Source organism: Apteryx mantelli, chromosome 4 (genome assembly GCF_036417845.1).
Source record: "Apteryx mantelli isolate bAptMan1 chromosome 4, bAptMan1.hap1, whole genome shotgun sequence".
Lineage (NCBI taxonomy): Eukaryota > Metazoa > Chordata > Aves > Apterygiformes > Apterygidae > Apteryx > Apteryx mantelli.
The window spans coordinates 83,149,432-83,172,011 of NC_089981.1; the positions used below are offsets into that span (position 1 = coordinate 83,149,432).

Here is a 22,580-nt window from a genome sequence, read left to right on the forward strand (position 1 = left end):
ATGCTCTCTCTTTCTGCACCTGACCATCTGTTTCTTATTGCAGCTCAAGCTAGAAAAAGAAAGAAGTTGCTTTTACTTGGCTTATCCTATAATCTCGCCATCAGGAAAGTGTCCCTAGCACAGCCCCAGGCCCTTTGGCCAGTTTAGCAAATCTGGTTTTAGAGCCAGGATCAAAACCTGGGTTTACCCGATGTGGGAAGACACACTACCCAACACAGAACAGCATCACCTGGGCTCAACTGCGCAAAGCCCCAAACCAAACATCATTTGGTCAAACCCACAGTACGAAATGGCACTAACAGAGGCTGACTTTAACTGGAATTGCTCCCATCCCGGAGCCAGTTGTGGGTTCCAGGTGTACAAGTGTAACAAGCAATAAAGGGAGAGAGTTGACATTATTCTTTGCAAATGAAACAACTGAGTGCTCCTCCTCTCCAATGCTCTGGGCAAGAAGATGCCACAAGCATTCTGCAAAGCATGTCAGAAAGAGCCCTCTCTGTTTAACCAGGTTGTCTGAAGCCTCCTTGCTTGAGTTATTCTGTTCTGCCCCAGAAAAAGCCTTGTTCTGCCCCTTGATTTATGCACGGGGATGTTGGGAATCATCATCTTGGTCAGAGAGGCCACCGCAAAGCAGACTGCCTGGCTGATTCATGCCTTGATGTTTGCACCAACAGCGGAGCACTTTGGCAGTACGGAAAGGAACACAAATAACCAAACTGTCCCCCTGGGTACTGAAGAATGACAAAACAACAGTGCTGTGTATGGGAAACGGCTTCCTGAGAACAGCCATAATCCTTGAGGCCTGGGAGCAGAGGCTGACGCAGGGAAGCAATAATGCTCGGATTCTGCTGCAAACCCAAAGGTGCCAAATGCAGGCATGGACAGGAAGAAGAAACTCTTGCTGTAGGACCATGGCAGGAAAGAAAACACATTCAGTAGCTGAGCTGAGTGGCACTGGATAGGTATGTCAAATAGATAGGATTTGATCATAGTCTCATAGCTAATATAGGGAAACAAAAGGGCAGGGTGTAACCAGCACAGATTAGCCTTTAAATAACAAGGCATACAGTGGCAAGGGCAACAGCTCCTTGTACTTACCTCCCGGACAATCTAGTAAGGTTTCCACTTAATGCCTCCCCCTTTGTCATCGCTTTGACACGTGTCCTACAGCAGGACAGGCCCAGAGCAGCACTGGGGAGGCTTCTGTTTTTCAGCAGATAACGCCCAGCAGCCAGCCAGCCCTTCACTGAAGAGCAAGCAGCTGGAAGTGCAGTTTAAAGGGTGGTTCTGGGACTGATATAAAGCAGCGAAGTCAGCAGAGTTATATGAATTGACATCAGCACATCATCTAGCCTTGGAAGCAAAACCCTATTTTTCTATCTGTTTGCACATAAATCATAGAAAACCCTTCCTGTAGTCAATACTGCAGACGGTAGCTTCACTCCTTCCTGGAAGTTGGATGGACCTTTGACAATTCACAGTGTGAAAGTGGTGATACTGCTATCCCATCTGACAACTTGTTCCTGGTGGGCAGCAAGCGACAGTTATTTACCCCAGCAGAAAACTCAAGCTATCGCCTCAGCCGTGAGGTTCAGAAAAAGAGAATGAATGAATTCAGAGCTCACCGATAAATGATGCCTCTTTCATGGAGAAACATAAGGGCTGAAATAATTTCTGCAGCATAGAAGCGGGCCCGATCTTCATCGAAGCGACGCGACTTCTGAATATGGAACATCAAGTCCCCGCCATTTACGAACTCCATGACAAAGAACAGACGATCCTTCACACACGCAAACACAACAGATACGAACAGCATTAATCATATCCTCTATCATACATAGAAATTTCTAAGTAAAACAGTTATCTCCCAAACAAGAACAGACCAAGCACCCATCAGATGTTGGGAAAAAAAATCTGACCTTTCAAGGAGAAGTTAAGTCAAAAGCAGGAAGATCTGTCAGTTCCTCCTTACCCTGCAGTCCTCCCACCTCCCAGAATTTTGCCCAGTAATGAAATGAAATCTTGTTCACATGCAGATTAGGAATACCAGCAGGTGTGTGCTTATCAATAACCAGCTCCTCGAGGGTTTCCTGAACTGTCCTCAGCCTGAATGCAGCAGAGGATGATATCTCTTCAGTAGCATTCTCTGAGCAGTCACAAGAGAAATCTGGTAGAAGTGGTTTACTCTCTACTAAACGCTGCAGCTTTCTCGAGAAAAATATTACCAAGGTCTCTAATAAATCTCCCCCTGCTCTAGAGGATCTCATGAATGGGCACAGGTACACATCCTGCAGCAAAAGCACTGCAAACACACACACACACACACACACACACACACACGCACACGCACACACACAGAAATCCCAGTCTCAAAACATCCTTCAGAAATGAGCTTGGGCTGGCTCCATTCCGTGTAGACGGACTAGGCTTGTGGGCATAACCAAACCGCTCGCTGCCTTCAGCTTTGCCACGTTAACTCAAGAGCTCCGAGACAGCAATACTGACGTGTCTCTAGAGTATCCCTAGTCTCTATTTTCCAGAGAATTTGCATTGTTTTGCAGAATAGGATTTCCAGCAATACGCTTGCATGGCAACTGCCTTTCAAACTTTCGCAGCTTTCCTCGTAACTCTGACTGATTTACAGACCTTTGTGTGATGAAGACACTGATAAGGACAAAATATATACCAAAGTTTCTGCTGGGCAGAAGAGCAACCTGTTCACTAAAGCTCAGTTCATTAACCACAGCTGCTGGTATCTGAAGTTTTGGGTTTTTTTTTCTCCTTTTGTTCTGGTTATTGCAAAACTCTACAAATGGGGATACACTTGCTTAAACAGCATGTTCAACAGTCTGGATACCCAAACGCAGGTTTAAGTTGTGCAAAAAGGGTGCTTACCTACTTGTGAGACGGAAGATACATGATAATTTGACACAAAAGTAAGCCCTAGGATTGTTTCAAACTGAATCTAAATTTCCCTTTAGTATATATTACTTCAGTACGTTTAGCACTGACTGTTTCAGTTTTACTGAATAATACTGGGAAAAAGCAGACTGGAAAACAGGCATACAATTCACTTGAGATCGGTCAGCCTTTCAGTGGTACTATTTGCCCTTCTCTCTGCCCACACAAACCCCTTCCCAGATCTGATATTAATCATCTGCAAGCTAAAGTTTTAAACCCTCTCTAAATTTAAGAGGATAACCATTGTTATTCTCCACTTTCTGGCAGCCAGCCAGCCAGCCTGAAATGACTACTGTTGTTAACATCTCGAGATGCACAGAGCAGAAGAAAAGCAACCAGGAATCCTCCCATTCTTCTCTGGGCTCGAGCAGAAAAGCAAATGGCTCATGACAGACGAGGACAGCGCTCTTCTCCACCCCATCCGGGGCTCTGTTAACCAGCTTCTCTTGGGCCCCTTCCAGAAGCAGCAAAGCTAAGAAAGATGAGTTCCCAGCAATCTAAAAATACGGCTGTGGGTAGCACCAAGGCCTTGTATTAAGTGCTATTTCCAGTCCACACAAAAAAACAATACTTCATTGTTTCACCCTGCCCTTATCTTAGGGTAGTTTAAAGATACTTAGGCTAGCTTGCCTATGGCAGCAGTGTAGCTAGAGCAGCACAGACTCTGCAACCCAACCAGGGACCTGGGATCTGCAGCCCACATCAGACCTGTGCTGCCACATCTTCATGGCAGTTGTTAAACTCCACCTGGCCATGCTGAGCCTACCTGTTCTGCAACCCATCCTCCAGCCACAGCACACATAGCCCCTGCCTTGCCAGTTGGGCCAGCTTTCACATCGCTTTGTTATTCCTTCCTGCCTCCTCCTGTGATGATCTCTCCACATGTCACGTGCTTATCTAGCCCAGCTTGTCCAGGTCTCTCTTCAAGCCTGAACTTAAAGAAATCCGTCTTGCCAGATCTTCTACAGGGAGTAATTTAATTTACCAGCAACCTGGCAGGGCTGTGTGTGTGTGTGTGTGTGTGTGTGTATTTATGTAAGTACTGTATATGCTTGTATAAACATGCATACAGTTAAGAACATATATTTTCCACTCTTTCCTTAAAGGGGACCTTCACAGAAACAAAATTAATCCTCCTCTCTTAAAACATACATGTCCTGTTTCTCCAGTGCTGGCAAAACTCCATGGCCCATCTCAGACTTCTGGATGTACTACTATGTACTACTGTGTTTAAAGGAGAATACTTCTTTCTCAAATGCTTAGGTGAGCACCCAAACAGCCTAGGTTGAAATGTGCATCCCTGCTGAATTACATCCATCTAAATTAACAGCTTTTTGTAATAAACCAAGCTCTTGCTTCAGACTAACTGCAAACCTGAACGAGTATCACTGCATGTGTACACACTGTGGTCACAAATGCAATATATAAGGACTCACCTCCACCCATGGTCTCGTTCACAGGTCAAACATAAATATGGATTATTTAATTACTGAAGCTCTCCCATCTAGGCTTAACAGAACTTTTGCCTAGCCAAATTAGTTCTCTCTCCTCCTTTTTTCTTTTTTTTTTTTGGTCCAGCTAATTGTCTATCCAATTTACTAAAACTAAGAAAACTTATGGGGTTACTGAAGAAAAGAGCAGGATGGATATTACAAGTTCTTCATAATACAGCATTTGTGCACTGGCCTCCTACACACCAAAGCAGATATGAGAAAGATCAGTGCTAACGACTGTCCTTCAGGGACCAGGATCTAAGAACCAAAGCAATGTTTTTCATTTTTATTCCTAAGCAAGACCATCAGCTTGCCAGACTGCAAAGACCAGCCACTCTTCTAAGAATTGCTGAGAAGTAAAATAACCTTTTCAAATAGTGATATTTTATCAAAAAAGGCATACATTTGAAGCATACAGAATAAGAGAGAACAAATGGCATAAAAAGAGGGCAGGAAAGGGAAATCTCAAAATAGCAGATAGTTCAGCTACTTGTATGTTTGACCTGCCTCCACCAGTTTCCCCTGAGCCCAGGTGCTCTGAGCACAAGTGAGAGGAGGCTCAGGTTAGCTCTGACTTAAGGTGGCAGATTATAGCTGGTCTCTTGGGAACACACTCAGCTAGTAACTCAAGAGAGTTGTGTGCCCCCTATCTTGGCAGCTCTGAACAGGAATTAGGAGTTGAAAGTTGACAGGGGTTAATGCTGAAATCCTCACAACTGTTTTATATTTTGCAATGCTCAGAACTTTTCCCTAATCTATTATCTCTGTTTGACGTTGGCAAAAGTAAGAAAGAGAATTTGAGTCAACAGGAAATGGTGACGTTAAAGCCTTCACAGCAACAGCGGCCACATGAGGAAATCACATTGCACCATTTCTGGACTGGGATTGAGATGAATAGAGCTCCAGAGCAATTGTTACTGTAAATTAAAGAAACACTTGAAGGAAACAAAGTCCATGGGGTCAGGTAGGCTCATTCCAAGGCCAGCCTACATCTAGAGATTAACCCTGCCAATTTCAGGGCAAGGGCTATTGGAAGCACATACAATGTCCTAAGCACAGTGTTTGACAGCAATTAAATGTACCTGCTTGGTTTATTTGTTTGTTTGTTGTCTTAGTGAGGTATTGGTGGCATTTGAAGGGAGTCCCCAATTCCAAAACCATTGGGTGGAACAAGCCAAATACTGGTTATTACCCCTTGCAAATGCAAGCATCCACCAAGCTCCAACTTAAACACCAGTTTAGCTATTTGTCCCCATCAGCTCCACTAGAGGACTGCTTTGAACCCTCATACCTTCCCTCTTCATTGTCACAGGGGAAAAAAAATAATCCAGATTTTGTTAAAAGAACATCTTTTCCCTCCCCATACCAAAAAAGGGCCAGTACAATGGCTAATTTCTACCACTTTCAGTTAAGAGTCACAGCTGATGGCCATGTACAAGCAAGCCAAGATCAGTGTCATGAAAAAGGCTTCTGATGATGGCTGGAGTAAGAACCTTACCTCCATTTGTAGGTTTTTGTGCTAAAGTAAATGGGACAAGGCAGTATCATGGCCCTAGTTCAGGCTTCTGAAAGCCACCTGTCACTAGCAGTGCAAGTGTCCATCCATATCTGGGTCAAGGCATTCTGAAGCACAGGACCCAGGAAAGGAATGCTAAACAGTTTCATTTCACAATATTTATCTTCATAGGAGTAACACAACCGGTAACTGTGCTCAGACTATCTACTGTGCCCTGAAATGCCTCTCCTCCCTACTCAGCCCTTTGACCAGCCCTGAATCCTCATGAGCTCCCTGCTGCTCCCAGCTAAGAGGTTTACATGAGAGCAGGCTGTTCAAATGGGCTACGCTTGGCGGTGTTTCAGAACTGGATGGGATTACAGGTGTCCTCAGAACAGGCTCACCAAGGGGGAACTGCTGAAACCACCTCTGCACACATGCAGGCATGCACCACCGCAGAGCAAGTGATCTCAGCCCCAAATTTCCGGACAGCGTCAAAGCAGCACTCAGCTGACTGCAGTGAAACAAGACATTGACTTACGCTAGGTGAAGATTTGGTCCTTTGATTTCAAATCAGAATAACTACATTAAGCAGAGAAGAAGAAGTACCTCCATGCCATGCTTGCTCAGCTGGAATTATCTGTACACATTAGTTACACTGCTTAAACACAGCCACAGCGATGACTGCCACTGGCACCTGCCACCGCTCAGCTCGCCGCTGCTGCCCAAGATTCCCAACCGACCAAGGCACAATCTGCCAGCTGATTTTTGGTACTCTACGAGCCATTTTATCTCTCTGCTTCAGTGGCTCTAGAAGTATATGTCAGCATCAACAACAATTTGTACCTAGGAGAAAACAAACTGCAGCAAGGGCATGTGCCACTAACAGTATCATAGCCTTGGGGCTACAGAGATGGAAGAGAACACCATGTGCCACGTCGTATCCAAAAGCCTGGGAAAGAAAGTTTCTTTCTTTTGCTGTTTTTTATTTTTCCAGCCAGACGGAGATGCAGTGAAAATTCAGCACATACAGAAACAAGGTAAGCAGCATGCTGCGTTTCCTTGAGGCTCGTCTGGTCTACAATCAGTGAATAAGCTTGAGAAACAGGCCAGTTCCCCACACTAGATTCATTTTTAGCTTTTTCACCAATGAACCGCTGGTGCCATCATCGCAACTCCAGGGCCGGGGCAGCTATCACTTACAACCGCGCTCTGCTATTTTCTGCTGCTGATAGTGGCACAAGGCAGGCTTTCCTACGCAGCGTCAGCGAGGCACATAAACATGGCCTAGAGAATAGCAAATTGGCTCTTCCTATTTGCATAAACTCTCCGGGATCCCTCAGGGTAAAGGCTGCCGCGTGTGTGCACGTGTGCACAGCACAGTATTAACCCTGAACTAATTCCAGAAGAGCTGAACAGCTACCACTCAGTGCAAGCCAACGGGAGCTGAGCTGTGGGTTCCTACCTGCTCAAAAAAACCCCCCAAACCAAGAACCTAACTACATCCTCCAAATTTCTGTGCACGTTTTCTTAACCACTCTGCTGAAATTTTAACTTCGCAGGCTGAAGACCTGTTGTAACAGAGTCAGCTTCGATCATTTCTCTGGAACAATGAACCCTCTGAGATGCGCGGGTGAACATATGCGCTGCCTTCTTCCTCATCCCCTCCCCTCAAGATGTTTTAATTCACAGTAAGATTATACAATCAGCTCATCTTATGACCAGAAACTTTTACTCAATCTGCATGCAAAGGGATGATTTTTATAACTCTTGTTTATTTTTATCTGTTTCATTGGAAACAAAACGCTCAACTAGAAAAAAAATCTTAGGCATTAGAGTAACCAATTAAATCACATACAAAAACTCTCTCTGTAATCCCAGCTCCAAAAAAGGATCAGCTTGGCTGCTAAACCAAAATAAAACAAAGATTTAAGACAAAATGAGAGAATAAAATAAAATAGAATCCCCCCCCCACCACCACCAGGCCTTCATACATGGCATAGGAAATTTCATAAACACTCCATCCCACTTGAAAGATCAAAACACGAAGGGCTAGACAGACCTAGAGGGGAATAAATTCAGGAATAAGGAACCATGCTAGACTATATCAAGCTAGACACATCACCCACTAATCAAAGATTTGGAGGATGTCTGTACCCCTCAGCTGGCTGCTACTATCATCTCAGAAGAGAGTAGCTGGGTAAAGACCACGTGGGGTGCTCTTTTTACAGCTCATTTCAGAACAAGCTATTGGTATTGCTGTTTCCAGGTCAGAGTGATGAACTTGAGATGGCTTTGGATTGCTTTTCAAAAATACTTACTGTCTGCAACATCTGCTAACCTCAGATTGTGCTGGGGAAAGCTAGAGACTTCTAAAAGCTAGGCTAAAGGTCCTTAGAAAAATTAAAGCACCAAAATACTCAACAGCCACTTGGAAGTAGCTTGCCACTTGGGTTTTGTGGATCCACCCTTGCATCTTAAACATTGTCTGGAACACAATACAGATTTAAACAGATTTAAACCTAAAAGTACTGTTGGGTTGAGCCATAGCTGGTTAGCTCTTCTCTGAGTCTGGATAACAGTTTTTTTCCAATGCAAACTGGCACTCAGTCACTCGAGCTGTTTGCAAGTTGGCTCACTTCCAACCCCTTTTTATGCCACAACTTCCTAGATTTTAAGGCCAAACAAAAATACTACTTTTATTTACTGTGACCAACAGTACGCAACAATCTCCTTCAGTTAACACTGCACTGAGCCTGACAAATTTGTCTGACTAACAGTTATTTCTCATAAGCCATTGCAGATGGAGATGGACATTTTCTCAGCTTCATAACAATGCCAACATCCAAAGGACCCCAAGCAACTAGGGCAGGAAAGTTTTATTAAGTGGCTATGACAGTGCTAAAAAGATGATGGTAGCTAACACTTAGTTCACATTTTCACTTCAGTTCAAATCACTTCATATTTTACAGCATGCAGTATAAGTGTGGACACCCAGCAAAGTTCACAGATAAAATCAGAAATGTCAGTCTGATCTTGTTTCATCATCTGAAGACAAACCACTCTGCCTATGATGGGGAAAAAAAGAAACCAACAGCGCAAAAAAAACCCCCACACCATCTGCCCTCCACACTCGGGTAAGACTCTGCATGTTTCTGCCAGGAAAAGACCACCACAAGATGCTACTGTGCACTTCAGAGATAGAGCTGAGCCTTTCGAACTGCACTTTGGAGGAGAACGGTGTAGCCTCATGCATCTGTTTTACTGACAATTTGGGCCAGGACACCATAAAAAAAAAAAAGAAGAAAAGAAATCTAATGGGTTTTCAGTAAGGCACATCCTTCCCTGACAGCCTGCCCAGGTGCACCCACACCAGAGGCAGTCTGGCAGGAGCAGGAAGGTGGAGAGAGCGAACTCCTCAGGATCTCCCTGTCAGACAGTCCCCCTCAAAACACAGCTTCCTTATGTCATCCAGGGATCTCAGGTAAAGCACAATTCCAGCTCCTTAAAGCCTGACTTCAAAGGACTTTGCAGCAAGCCCCCAGCAGCACCTCTCTTTCTTGTGAGTTTATTACCAAAAGAAATGCAAAGTCCTACCGAACCTCTTGGAAGGTGCCAGGCCAAGGAACAGGATGTTCCCGTCACCATTTTCATTTGATTTTGGCTGACAGCAATAAAACTGAAGCACACTCTGGTCTTCCAGCACAGCGGCCTGGGGCTAGCAACAGTCTCAATGCTTAAGAAAGGAGGAAAAAGATCCAGCAAGCTAGGAGAAAAGCATCCAAGAATTGCACATGGCTGTGGGGTATGTGAACGTATCTAGTCATACCTACCCAACGTGCTGACATGCCAGAGAAGAAAGGCTGGGGGTTCAGAGCCCAGGACGGGATCAAAGTTATCCTCTCTGCTCCCAGAGGGCTCCCTCTTAGCTCCAAACAGAACATCAAAGAGGCCTCACAATTTCCTTATCTCCACCAGCATGCTCCCAGGCCTGCGTCAGGATGCTTGTTCATCTAACCAGATCCCCGGGAAGGCTGCGCTAGCTTTCTGCACTTCCTTATCCCTGCCATACAGAGCTTTGCCCCCGAGCTGCCTTGCACTCTCTGCCTACTTTGTGACAGTGGCAGCTGGTGGACAACCAGCCTGATGCTGGAGATGCCCAGAGGGAGCGTGACCAAGGGCTCCCCTTGACACAGGAGCACAGCTAGTCCCCTCTGCGGCATCCCAAGACCAACGGACGGGTGAGCAGTCAGCCAGCTGCCATTGCTTGGTCCCACCACTTTTGTTGGTGGTTTGGGGGCTTACACTTGGAAAACTGCGCCCCTACCAAAAGGCTCCAGGGTAGCTCAAGCACTTCTGCAAGGTGAAACGCAGGCCCATCTCAGAATCACAGAACAGTTGAGGTTGGAAGGGACCTTTAAAGATCATTGAGTTCAACAGGGTCACCTAGATCAGGACATCTCCCTAAACATGTGGGAGATCTGTGACATGATGGCCACATTGACCCCAGGAGAACTGTTCCGAGTGCCCTGGGAGCCAGCAGGGGTGACAGAGTAACCTTTCCCTTCTGCATCAAGGATGTGACATTAGCCTGCAGCTTTTAAAGGGGCAGAAACCTGCATCCCTGACAGAACAGGTTGCCCTTATAAAATGGTACCAGTTTGATGATTAGCTGCCCTGGAATTCCTGGGCCCACTAGCTTCAATAGTAACCCTGCTAGCTATTATCTCTGAAGGACGCTCATTACAGAAAATCATGTCCCTCTGCCAAGTTTTCATGTCTCACTATTTTTGGAATGACACACACAGGCTCTGTGCCTCAGCAATTGTCAGCAGAGCCGCACGGGAAGCAAATCCATATAATGATCAGACTAACAGGGACAGGGCTGGAAACAGCATCGCCTGGGGGACGGTCCCCTGAAAGCACCCTGTGGTCATGAGGAGAAAAAGGATAAGGGCAATAAACATAAAATGCAGAAACCTCTAACCACTGCCATTTGACACCATTTGCAGGGGAAGCTGATCTCCCCCAGCCTTTTCCATTCTCATGCATGAGAGTCAAGAAGTCAAGGATTTAAAAGCAAACCACCTGTGCAGGAAGGATGGCTCCTAAACCCCAAAGAACACAGGATCTACTTAGTTAAACTCATTTTAATTAAAACATTCCACAATCTACATTCCCCAGGATTAAATTACTGACTTAACTATTTGTACCTATAGCCTCTTTCACCCATTCCAGGACTGTATTGTCGAGGTGTTGGATGACACCAATGTCAGGTAAACAGAAACAAGCATTTTTTGGTGCTTGTGACCCCTAACGCAGAATCCAGGATTATCCGCAGGTCAGCTGCAGCACCTGTCAGCAACTCGCAGATTACTGCAGTGAGAGCCTAATCCCCTCTGACACTAGAGGATGAGTCTCAGGCCCTAGAAAAACAGAGGTAAATGACTTAGGCAAGGCTGAAAGTACCCAAAGCAAGACATTAATTTAAAAAAAAAAATCCGAGATCCATCTCAGCTTGCGGTGAGCAAGGGAGACCTCACTCAGGTAGAGCTGGAACTGGACTTACCCCCTGCAAGGGGACAGCATACTCCTTCCCTTTGCAGGAAAGACATCTGGAGGTGCAAGTCTGAGGAACTGCCCCCCTCCCATCAGTGCATGTGTCCTGCCCAGCCTCCTCTGCCAGCCTGCTGTGCTGCTAATATTTCCTCTTTAGGCTCTAAAGACTGTGACCTACCAGGCAGAGACAACACTTGTAGCTCCTACCACCTAGCGGCTGCAAGATTTCTGTGTAAGAGAGCAAGAAGGCCGTGCTGAGGTCAGGCAGCCTCAGCTCACCACGGGCAATTAAACCAGCCCTTGCTGGTGGGTATCACTTATACTGCAGTTGAGACTAAGCTAGGACCACACAGAACAGAGATGCTGCACAGAGGCAGCACAAGAGATCAGAAACCTTTCTGAAAACGGTCGGCAGCTGAGGTAAGCATAGAAAAACCTCCGCTAGCTCTAAACAAGCGAGAAAAAGTAGCAGCAACACGGATTAACTCAAGCAACGCATTGCTGCTGCTGGTACTTGTGCCAGCTCAGCTAACGCTAGATTACTAGCGCTGCACGACATCGCACTGTGCGGCACAGACATGCCCTAGGCTAAGTCAGCCCTAGGCCATTTAAGTCAGAGCAGCTTGCTGGCTAGGGTGGAATATTATACAGGAGTCTGAATTCAAACAGATCTAGATCCATTCAGGTCCTCAAAACTCCTTTGATCACTCTGTCTTCTGAGTACTGCAGTACTTCAGACACTTCCAAAGTCTCCCCTTTCCAGTTCCCCCAGACTCCTTTTGAAATGGGGGGGCCACTGGACACCCATATTCTGGGTGCAGCCTCAGCAGTGCAAAGCAGAGGGGCTAATGACTTCCCCTGACTTTCTAAAGCAGCCCAGGACATAGTTAACCTTATTCGCAACGAGACTGCACTGCTGGCTCATACTCGGCTTTTTCATAATGTAAACCGTCAATACCACATTTCCAGAGCTTGGGTTGTGAGATGTGTGATGTCATTTCCATGTAACTGCAAGTGAAACTACGTATTGTTTTGTATAAGCCTCCCCCCAACTCCAAACATAAGAAAATGCTTTGGTATTTTAAATATGGCTGCAGGACGACATTTTGAATAAGTAGTTACTCCTTTATTAAAAAAGAATATATATATATATATATTTACGTTTATATAAGTATATATATATTATTTTCTCCCAAGGTAGTGTTAACAGAGGGGATAACCCAATGCCATTCAAAATAAGAACATAAAGCCTAAGTACTCTATCAGCCCCAGTTAAAACCTCCTGGGAGGACTCTGTCCAACAAATACCCTACTGTCGCAATCATTTCTCTGTTATAGCAAAAGGATTTAATTATGCTTTTATAAGCAACTTAAATCTGGTTATTCTGGATTGAGGTGGGTGTCACTGAGTGCAGAACATGGACAAAAGGCGTGATGAACCACATTAGCCTGAAATCTACTTTTTCTTTTGCAAATGCCTCTCTTGTTTTTGGTTTTATTATTGGCGGGAAGATGTTTACTGTTGCTGACAATCCAGTGAATGAAACAATGTGGGATGCAGAGAATAAGAGGAACCTGGAAAAGACTGGACCTAGCTGGGTCCTTACATTACAAGCACCACTCCCTTCCAGAGACTGACTGAGCGTGTGTTCAGGGTGCCAGGGGCTGGGGGTTTTTCCTCTCTGCTCCTCTGATGAGAAGCTATTCCAGAAATTCCTGTCTGGACTGTTCTACTGTTTAACAACCTCCTTTTCACTTCCTGTCTAACTGTATCCATAGCCGATCTAGACTCATTTAATCTTACCCAGCATCTTGACAGCTGTGTTCCCTCCTTAGTGTTTGACATCTGCAGACATCAATCAGATCCTCTTTTTGCTTTCAATTTGCTGTTTTTTCCTTTGCAAAAGACTCTTCAATTACCTCATCAGCCCAGTAAATCTTCTCTGCATCCCTAGCAGACTGCATTCATTTTTTGAACATGAAGACAGTATTGGTACAGTGACCTCAAGTCTTCTCTAACTGCCCTGAAAATACTCTATGCAGCCCAGGAGTGCATTTGCTATTTTCACATCTACATTGCAGTTTGGTAAATAAAGCCATAGTAAAGAGCATAGCAATGAGTGGCAGAAAATGCTGCTATCCTGGGTCTAAGCTCAAACAGCGTACAATACTGGACATTTCGGAAATTTTACATTAGATCTTCAGTAAGGCTATTAAAATCTGGGCCTCATGTCTTGATGTTATGAAATCAAAAAGAGTTTCCTTGGTTACAGGTGACAACAGTGAGGTTTAGTTTTTGTTTCTGACATACAGCGTAGCTGCTCTGTGAACCACAGAAGCTGTATTCAAAAGAACCCAAACCTAATTCCTATTATGTGAGTCTACCCCAAGGGCTCCGCCCTAAATGAGTACCATTCTTGAACTCCGTGCCTGGCTGTTGCATCACCCCAGTGAGAAGAGAAACAGGTGGGTGGCAGGATGCATTTGTCTGCCTCTTTTTGAGGGTTTTGGGTTCATGAAGGAGGATTGAAGCCACAATTAAAAGACAAGTTTCTCCTGCCTCCTCTAAGAGGAAGGCAAGCTCTATTAGCATTTAGCAATGGACAAAAAGCAACAGGAAAGGACCCTGGACACTATGGAAGCACTACACTGCAGAAGATGCTTTGGTTTTAATAACAGCTCAGCTCGGGGACTTCCAGACTTACCTTGCTCAGATACTACCATGGCCTCCATCACAGCCACCCTCCACCACCCACATCAGCAACGAGCTCCCACCCGCATGCACACACAAGAAGAGGCTAAGCTGGGCTCTGAGCATGTGATATGCATTCCTGAGTGAAGGACTGCACAAGTGACAGCAATGTTATCATTCACCTTATCCACACGATAAGAAATACCAGCTGTATTTCTTATGTATCAGCGTATATATTTCTTATATATTTCTTGTATATCAGCAGTCTGAATCAGGGTCCACTTATATCTGGAAGATCCTTTCCAGTAGCCCCAGAGGGATGTTTCATTCATATCCCCTGGGTCCTGAGCAGTATACAAAGACTGGGTAGATACAGGCGGCTATCCCCGATCTTAAGTACAATTCATTGAGTTTGCAGATAATACAACGCAAATGCAGTACTACTGAAGTTCAGCCAGCAGGACAGTGGGGCCTAAGAGCACAGCACCTGGAGGACACTGCAGGTTTGTAGGCATTTGTGCACATGCCTTCAGGAACACTGAAAAGCAGAGACTGCTTCTAAGCAAGACACAGAAAAAGTCTTCATGTTACTATCATTTTGTTAGGGAGCTTAGAACAAGCCAGGATTTTGTTTGACAAACGCACGTGCATCAGCAGATGCGAGCAGTGGAATATACCAGAGTGCTTTGTTCACCCATGAGCAGAAAGCTGTCTCCTGGGTCTATGGTGGATGCCTATATGAGGGGGGAACAAGCATATGGAGAAGTGCCTCTGTCCTGAACACGCCAGCCAGCGTCAGGAGGAAGGCTGTCCACTGCCCAGGCTGTTCAAACTCCACTGTACTTACAGGAGTCTGGAAGCAACAGTAGAGCTTGGTAAGGAATGGGTGGTTCCTTGCTAAGGACAGGATGCGTTTCTCCGTCATGGTGCATTCAACATCGTCATCTTGAAGAATGACGTCCTTCTTCAGCACCTTCACCGCGTAGAGCTGCCCGCTCTCTTTCATCTTGGCAAGCATCACCTAAGTGAAAGAGGGGGAGTGAATTGCAAGAGCTGAACCTTCTGCCTCCACAGGCAGCAGAGCCTCTTGCACCTTCTCACATTAGAAAGGTCAGTCATCTCACGAGCAGGCTTGTGTATGTAAGTGAGTCAACCTGTTAGCACGGGAAGCAGCGTACAATCGATGACACATATGCTACTGTCTGCAGCAGGCTTCTGCAGATGAAAGTGCCCACGCATGTTGCTTTGATGCCTGGTGCACAACTAGCTGGTTGAAGCTCGTCCACTGCCAGCAGAAATCCTGTCCCAGGGCAAACCCTCCAAGCAGCAGTATCTCCTTCCACTTCCCTCCTCGGTTATCAGTTTCAAATGCACCATTTCACTCTAGCTTTGAGGCAAAGCAGAGGAATGACCCCCACACACATACACCTCACTGCATGTGAAATCACTGCCCTGTTTCCTTCAAAGGGAACATTTTTAATTTCTCCAAGAAATGCTGCCCAAACAGGTGCTAATACATACACTTCAATTTATGCTATGGGCCCTGACATGCAGCTGTTCTTTTGGTTATTAATTTTTTGCTTTTTTGTGATATCCAATTCACTTTGCTGTCAGCTTTCTGTCTCCTCCCTTCCCTCCCTCTCTCTAACAAGCCTCACTGCACAAAGCATACCCCACTGGACAGCTCGCGTACCACGTTACGAAATAACATCGCATACCTTAGTATCTTCTAAAATGAGAAATGTGGTATCCCCCCAGAGAGGCACAAATAATGCTCACCTTTCCAAAACTGCCCTTTCCCAGCACACGGAGAAAGGTTAAGTCTTTGATCCCAAGTTTGCTTGCTGAACTTTCACTAACATTGTTGCCATCTTTTAGGCTGCCTTTTCCCTGATGCCTCAAAGTAGATCTTGAAACCAGTTTCTGCAGAGGAAAGTAAATAAATATCAGCCTGCACAGAAATTGTACCTTGCCCAGATTTGCAGAGGTGTTCACAAGTAGCCAACCTACCAACTGGGGCATTTAGGCCCTGTTCAGATGCACTGTAGGGATACTGGAACAGAAAACCCACTGGTACAACCAGTACCCCATAGCTGCTGTGTTTGACCAGCGGACCTTATCATTATGCAGAACTGTGCTGAGATGTCAAAACTAGCTCCTGTCCTGTGCATTTTAAGTTGTAAAACCACTGCACAGCAGATCCAAGAAGCAAACCTGCCTCTCCCCACCTTCTCTGCCTGGAAAAATAAGACAATGAATAAGAAAATCTGCAAGTCTCCTATTCAATGTCAGAACGAGGAGGACTAAGCATTTCTGCAACGTGAGAAGTGCTGGTGAGATCTAGACTCCAACAGGTTTGGTCTGATCCTCTTTGGTTTATACATGATTTTAAGACTCTTGATCAAAGCCCATAGAGTCCAGTGGGACCCAAACTACAAAATATTTTTCTCTCCCCACAGCTGGGCTGCTGGCTTCCTCCACTGCTGCAAAGTCAACTGAGGGCTGTTCATTCCCGCACCAGCAATGAGATGCCTCTGTGTTTTCAGGAATTCTACTAGTATTAGAAACAGGCATTTCTAGAGTGCCTGTTTTTGCAGTATAGTAAGATCAAGTCAATCTCCGGTGCCTTCTGTGCCTGACTTTCCATATACGAGTGTGCGTGTAAACCACAAGTACTTTTGTTTCAGTTTATTACTCTGAACAGTATCACACAGATTTCTTGAGCTCCACCTTGTGACCACTTCGGTGTAAAGCAAAATTCCCCCCTGCACAGGAAGACGTCTCATTGCCACAGCAATGGAAACCCCAGCCACGTGGGGAGAACCAAAAACATTCACAACAGCACCTGACAAAACTCCTAACAAATTTAAGCTTACAGCACGTTCTGATCACTTAAGTAGAGCCTTAAGCTCACAAGTAATAAGAAACTGTTAAAGACTAAGCACAGTTTTTTTTGTGCGTGTGGTTTCACCTCCTTTTGATGTACAGATTGTGCAAATGACAATTGCTAACAAGTGCTGATTTTTACAAAACTGAGAAGGGAGTGTGGGACCTGTGCTTCCCTGTAACAGTGATGAAGCCGGGAAGAGAACCAAGGCCTCCTGTTGAGCACTTCTTGTGCTCTGGGCCATGTATGCAGAGAGCACATTTGTATTTAGGGGAAGAATGAAGGCCTGAATTATACCGACCATTAGCTAGTTTGGGCTCTGATTCCTCTCTTATTTATGCCAAACAGATAAGGGTCAGTGGAGTTACACTACTATGACACATAAGCAGACAACAAGTTAACCTTTAGACATTGAAGCCTCCACCAAGGTCAAACTGGATACCAGATATTCACTTTCCAAGTGAAGAGTTTGCCAGAGGTCACAGACAGCAACAGCCTGCTCCTGCAGTCCACTGCCCAACACCTCTCACCCTAACTGAAGCCTCCAACTTCTCCTGCACTCATGTAAATGGACTCAGTTGTAAATGCTTCAAAAAACAGGATGAGGAAAAAAAAAGGGGGGGGGGGAAGACAACTCACTGAATTTGGGGAAATGCTTCCCGGTTGCAGGCCCATGCACGCCAAGGTTTTCGCAAGCTCCGCCGCATTCACCCCACAGTTGGGTGCAACGTTGGCTTGACATCGGATGTGGACGTTCATTTTACAGACTGGAGGGGATGGTGGTGGGGTGGAAAGTTAAAGCAAATGAACAATTAGAACAACTTGGAGGGATTTACTGCTGACAAATAACGTAGTAAAGGTCTGTTCTGCTTCAGGAATCATACCCTTCTGGCTTTACCCTGTGTCTTTTGAACTTGTTTGCCACTGATCTCAGCAGAAACAAGACTGGGACGCATATATGAGAATAAACTGCTGAAAATCGGGTGAGCATACCCCAAACTCTCCAGGTAGGGTGCCATGTTGCTTGAGGCTATTCATAAGCACAAGTCAGTTTGTCAGGTGTGTAAGTACCATCGCAGCTATGCCTGCGGGTAAAATTTGGCTTTATAATGCCACAGAATTAGCAACACACTTTCCTAGCATTTGCAGCTATCTAATTTTAGAGACACATTATTCAGTGGGAAAATAAAGTCTTTCTCTCCTGCGCTCACTCTCAGACACACATACACCCTCTTGTGGGAGATCAAGGCAAATGGAGACGGTTTGTTACGCACATGATTTTGCAGTCTGGATCACTGAAACAAAACCATAACACCAGGACATGCTTCATCATCAATTAACAGGGCGACAGACAGGTTAGTCACCCCATATCAATGCCTTTCTTTTTTCCCTTGGATGACTTTTTGTTGCCTTATCTCCTTAGCTGAGGAAAAGCTTTCAGGTAATGAGAAAACTTAATGCAGAAAGCAACAATACCCAGGAATATTTTCAACAATGCAAGTGAAGCAGAACTGTGCTGAAAGTACAAGTAAGAGTGCTTTCCGAAGCCTGAGATAAAAGAGTAGATCGACATCTTTTGCAGCTCTTGCAAAGATGAATATTCATTGCTTGGCCTTCTCTTAGAGGCTACAGAAATCAAGCTCACACAGTGCATCGAGAGTCTAAAAATATACGTATTTTGCTAAAAGACCACAGTGAGAAGCCACTCACTTTTACACTGAAGGCCCTGCCGCATAATTCCCCAGAGCAAGGAGCCGCAGTGGTCACAGAAAGTGGGGACTTTGTAGTTGTGCACGCTGAACTTATGAGGAATGTTGATTCCAAACCTCTGCTCGGACACCTGAGGCACCAAAAGAAACGCACAGATTTAAACATTCAAATATATACAGAAATTCATGTTTGTTTACATATGGACATTTAACTGCAAAGTTATGAATATAATTCCAACTCAGAAAATATCCCAATCCATGGCAGTTTACTTCTGGTGACCATTCTCTGACAAATCTCCTCTCCAGCAAGTCTGCTCTGGTTTACTTGCTGGACAGGCTGGAAAATCTGACAAAGCAGATTTTTAAAAAGGGCTGCCTAAATTCTTAAAGCAAACTTAGAATTAGGAAGTGTGGATTACCTCATCACGGACCTATCACATTTAAGTGCCAAATATAAATTATGCTAGGTACAGGATTTTGTAACTAACCAGTTTTCAAATGATTAATTTATATAGCATGTGCAACCATATAACATTTATGACAAATTGTTGATTTTATTGCATTTAATATAAATAGTTTTCCCAGCTCCTCCAAAATTTCTCATTCCTTTTCTCACCCTCCTTGTTATTAACAGCCTTTCATTTCAGGTCCACATTTAGCTTTACCACTTGCTCTCATCCCCTTTTTAACCTTGTTCTTTTCCAACTGTGAATCATTCAGATCTCAAAGACACTTTAGAAAATGTTACATCAGCTGAAGCAGCCCATTCCAGTTAACCTCTTCATTGCTTTCTATTTTGTGCCTCAACATGCAGATCTTGGAAGACTGACAGGCAAATTCATAGCTTAAAGAAAAGACAGAGGTGCTAAACAATGAGTTTAAAGTGAGCGATGCCTCTTGAACTTTATCTTTTTTTAAAAAGTAGCTTAGATATTTTATAACCCCTTTACAAACCTGAAAAGGCAGGGTGAGGAGACTCACCATTTAACTCGCATTCCAGCCTTAAGCAAACTAATTTTCACCTGGTTTGGCAATGGGTCATTTTAAGAGGTCTAGCTCAGGAGTTCTAGTTCAGGAGCGAAGGCAATTGCTTATATGTACTGGAAAGGTTTTTGCATGGGATACAATACAGAGCTACCTCATGACTATGAATACTTTGCTTGAATTTTGCTCAAACAATTATTAAACCTTTCTTCAGTGGTAGAAATGAGACATGCAATGCACAGTACAGTTTTTGATGAGGATGTTACTTGTGTCAAATACAGCCAAAACTAACAGGGAAGAAAACCTTTGGAAACACAAGTTATCCACGGGTTTCTCCATTACAAAGTAATTTCATAGGGTCAAGGTGTGGAGCAAGAACTAAAAGGGCACTTTAAACCACCAGAAAAGAAAAAAAGGCATAACAAGGACCAGCGGTTGGATTTTAAAGCCAGAGAAATTCAAATTAGTAATCAGGTGCCACGTTGTTTTTCTTCTGACAATGACATAGTTAATCATGGAAGCAAGTTACCACAGAAAATGGTGGATTTGCCATTTTTGATGACTTCAGATGAAGACACCGTGCCTTCCTAAACTACATGCTAGTCCAACCAATGACTGGAATTAACAGAGGAGCAGCCAGATTGATACTGCATGGTCTGTATTACACATGTTCCTTTCCTTCTTCCTCACTTTTAAATCTATGAATGAAGATAACACAAAGAAGAGTAAATTTTTCATATGACAGCCCCTGCCAACCCACTCAATGCTGAAGATTCAAGAGTTATGATGATTTAAAATAACTAATGTGACTTTACCTTGAGATCTGTCTTGTTAGTATTGTTTTGGCATGTGCAAGCTGTAACAATTAGATGATGGCAGCGCTTGTGTACAACACAGGTGCATACTAGGAAATAAAAGAGGCATGCTGAAAAGAGCTGTTGAAAGACTCAGAACACATCAAACTATCAGCTGGGTTCTTTAAGGCTCAGCTACATCATCAGGGCACAGTACAGATATGAAAAATAATCAGGGTGGCTTAAGATTTCCCAAGTCTAGAGACATATCTCCACTGGTTACAACAGAAATTCTGCACCAGATCATTTATATAGCCTGGAAAATAGCTGCCTATATAAAATATGGGTGATGCATACAGAAACAACATGGTAACTTCATAAATTAACTAAAAATTGCTGTTGAAATTATGCAGTGGAGAGTATTTTACACAATATACACAAGCAGTACTAGAGAACGCAGGTCTGAGACATAGAAAGCCATCGGCTCATCTCAGTGGAGTCGCATCTCTTGCAGTGGACACCCAAGCAAGCCCGGCCCAGGCTAGTCTATCATTATGGCTTGGTGCAAAACTCGGATCTGGGAAGCTGGATAACTGCAGCAGAACGGCACCGTGTCTAGGCTAATCGGCTAGTCACTGTCAGGAGGACTAATCAACCCTAGAGCAAAGTTGTGCTGTCTCCAGACCTAAGGCTGGCTTGGCTGGAATGAAGCTGGATTCCTCCACTCCACTTCCCACTGCACTGCAGACACTACCAAGGGCCACAGCTACTGTTTGTGCAAGGAGATTTTTGTAATGCAAACTTTAGGTTGCAGACGTGTTGCAGGTTCCCACGCTACTCTGTTTGTTGCTGACTCAAGCTTGTACTCGCAAGGGTCTATCAGTGACATTTGCTTTCCCCCAGAGATGTTATGCAGTATACCTGTTTTGTTTCTATGAGGCTCCCTTGCATATGAAGACACTAGCGCCCTACTACATTGCACAAGAAACAGGCTGTGTTAAAAGGCTATTCCGAGCAAGCATGCACCTATGCAGCAAGTAATTCTGCTATCATACCATGGCAAAAGGGAAAGGGAGAACAATATTTAAGTGCAAACAGGCATCACATACATCTATACAGCCATTCAGGCAAACATGCTTTCAGGTAGAAACGTTGTGCCATCCCACAAAGCTGTCTTTTGAAGTCACATCCCTAATTTCACTTTGTTTAACTACACAGGAAGAGAAAGGAAAGAGGGGGCCATTCCAGTAGGCTACTTGGTGTCCCAGCTGGACACCACTGTCGTGGTGGTCACTCAAACCTAGCAGGGAGTTGCGCATACTCAACAACTCACTGGATTTACACAGGTGCAAAACTGTGGGTGGAACATCGCAGCCAGGCCTGGGTGTCCGTATGAGCGCAGATGATTGTTCCTGCATGCATGCAAGCCATCAGCCTGACAGCTGCTAAAATGCACAATTTTGGCTGGTTGCGGGAGGAAGTCAGATGGTAACTAAAGAGAAGCCTGTAACCACAGGGCGTCCCAGCAGCATGGGGATGCGCTGCCAAAACAGCACATCCTACACGCACATAGTGCAGAAGCAGAGCACCTTACCTTGGCACTGGTATCCCTGCTTCCCAAATACGCCCCTGTTCAAAACAAAATACAAACGTAATTTAATGTCACATAAAGCCAGCCTTTTTCCAAAAGGCAAGAGGATCCCAACTGATCGGATCCCTGGGGCAAAACTGCCCAGAAATAATGGTGCAATTCAGTGTAAGGGTGTGTGAGCACAGCAAGGGCTATAGCTCACAGAGCAGGCCATCAACATACATGTTATTCCCCATATTCCCCCTCACACTAGTTCCTGAAATACTTCATTCTATTACAACACACACCACACTTAATAGACTGATCCCAACTGCCCACACCCTGTTATTATCTCTCCCACTCAATGCTCTTTTGGGACATATATAGGCTTTTCTCCCTGCTCTGCCTACTCCCCTACATACACACCCCCACACCT

At 44.7% G+C, this 22,580-nt stretch overlaps 1 protein-coding gene across 1 annotated transcript in view; it reads right to left on the reverse strand.

Moving 5' to 3' along the window:
* PRKCH (protein kinase C eta) overlaps nt 1-22,580 on the reverse strand; it is a 120,605-nt gene that overhangs the window by 45,317 nt on the left and 52,708 nt on the right. Inside the window, exons 4-10 of the mRNA XM_013940954.2 lie at nt 22,169-22,203; nt 20,596-20,684; nt 18,798-18,927; nt 17,727-17,854; nt 15,980-16,123; nt 15,048-15,221; nt 1,626-1,780 (exon numbers count right to left, since the gene is read on the reverse strand). Of these exons, the coding sequence (XP_013796408.2) occupies nt 1,626-1,780; nt 15,048-15,221; nt 15,980-16,123; nt 17,727-17,854; nt 18,798-18,927; nt 20,596-20,684; nt 22,169-22,203 (855 nt within the window). The remainder of the gene's footprint in view (nt 1-1,625; nt 1,781-15,047; nt 15,222-15,979; nt 16,124-17,726; nt 17,855-18,797; nt 18,928-20,595; nt 20,685-22,168; nt 22,204-22,580) is intronic.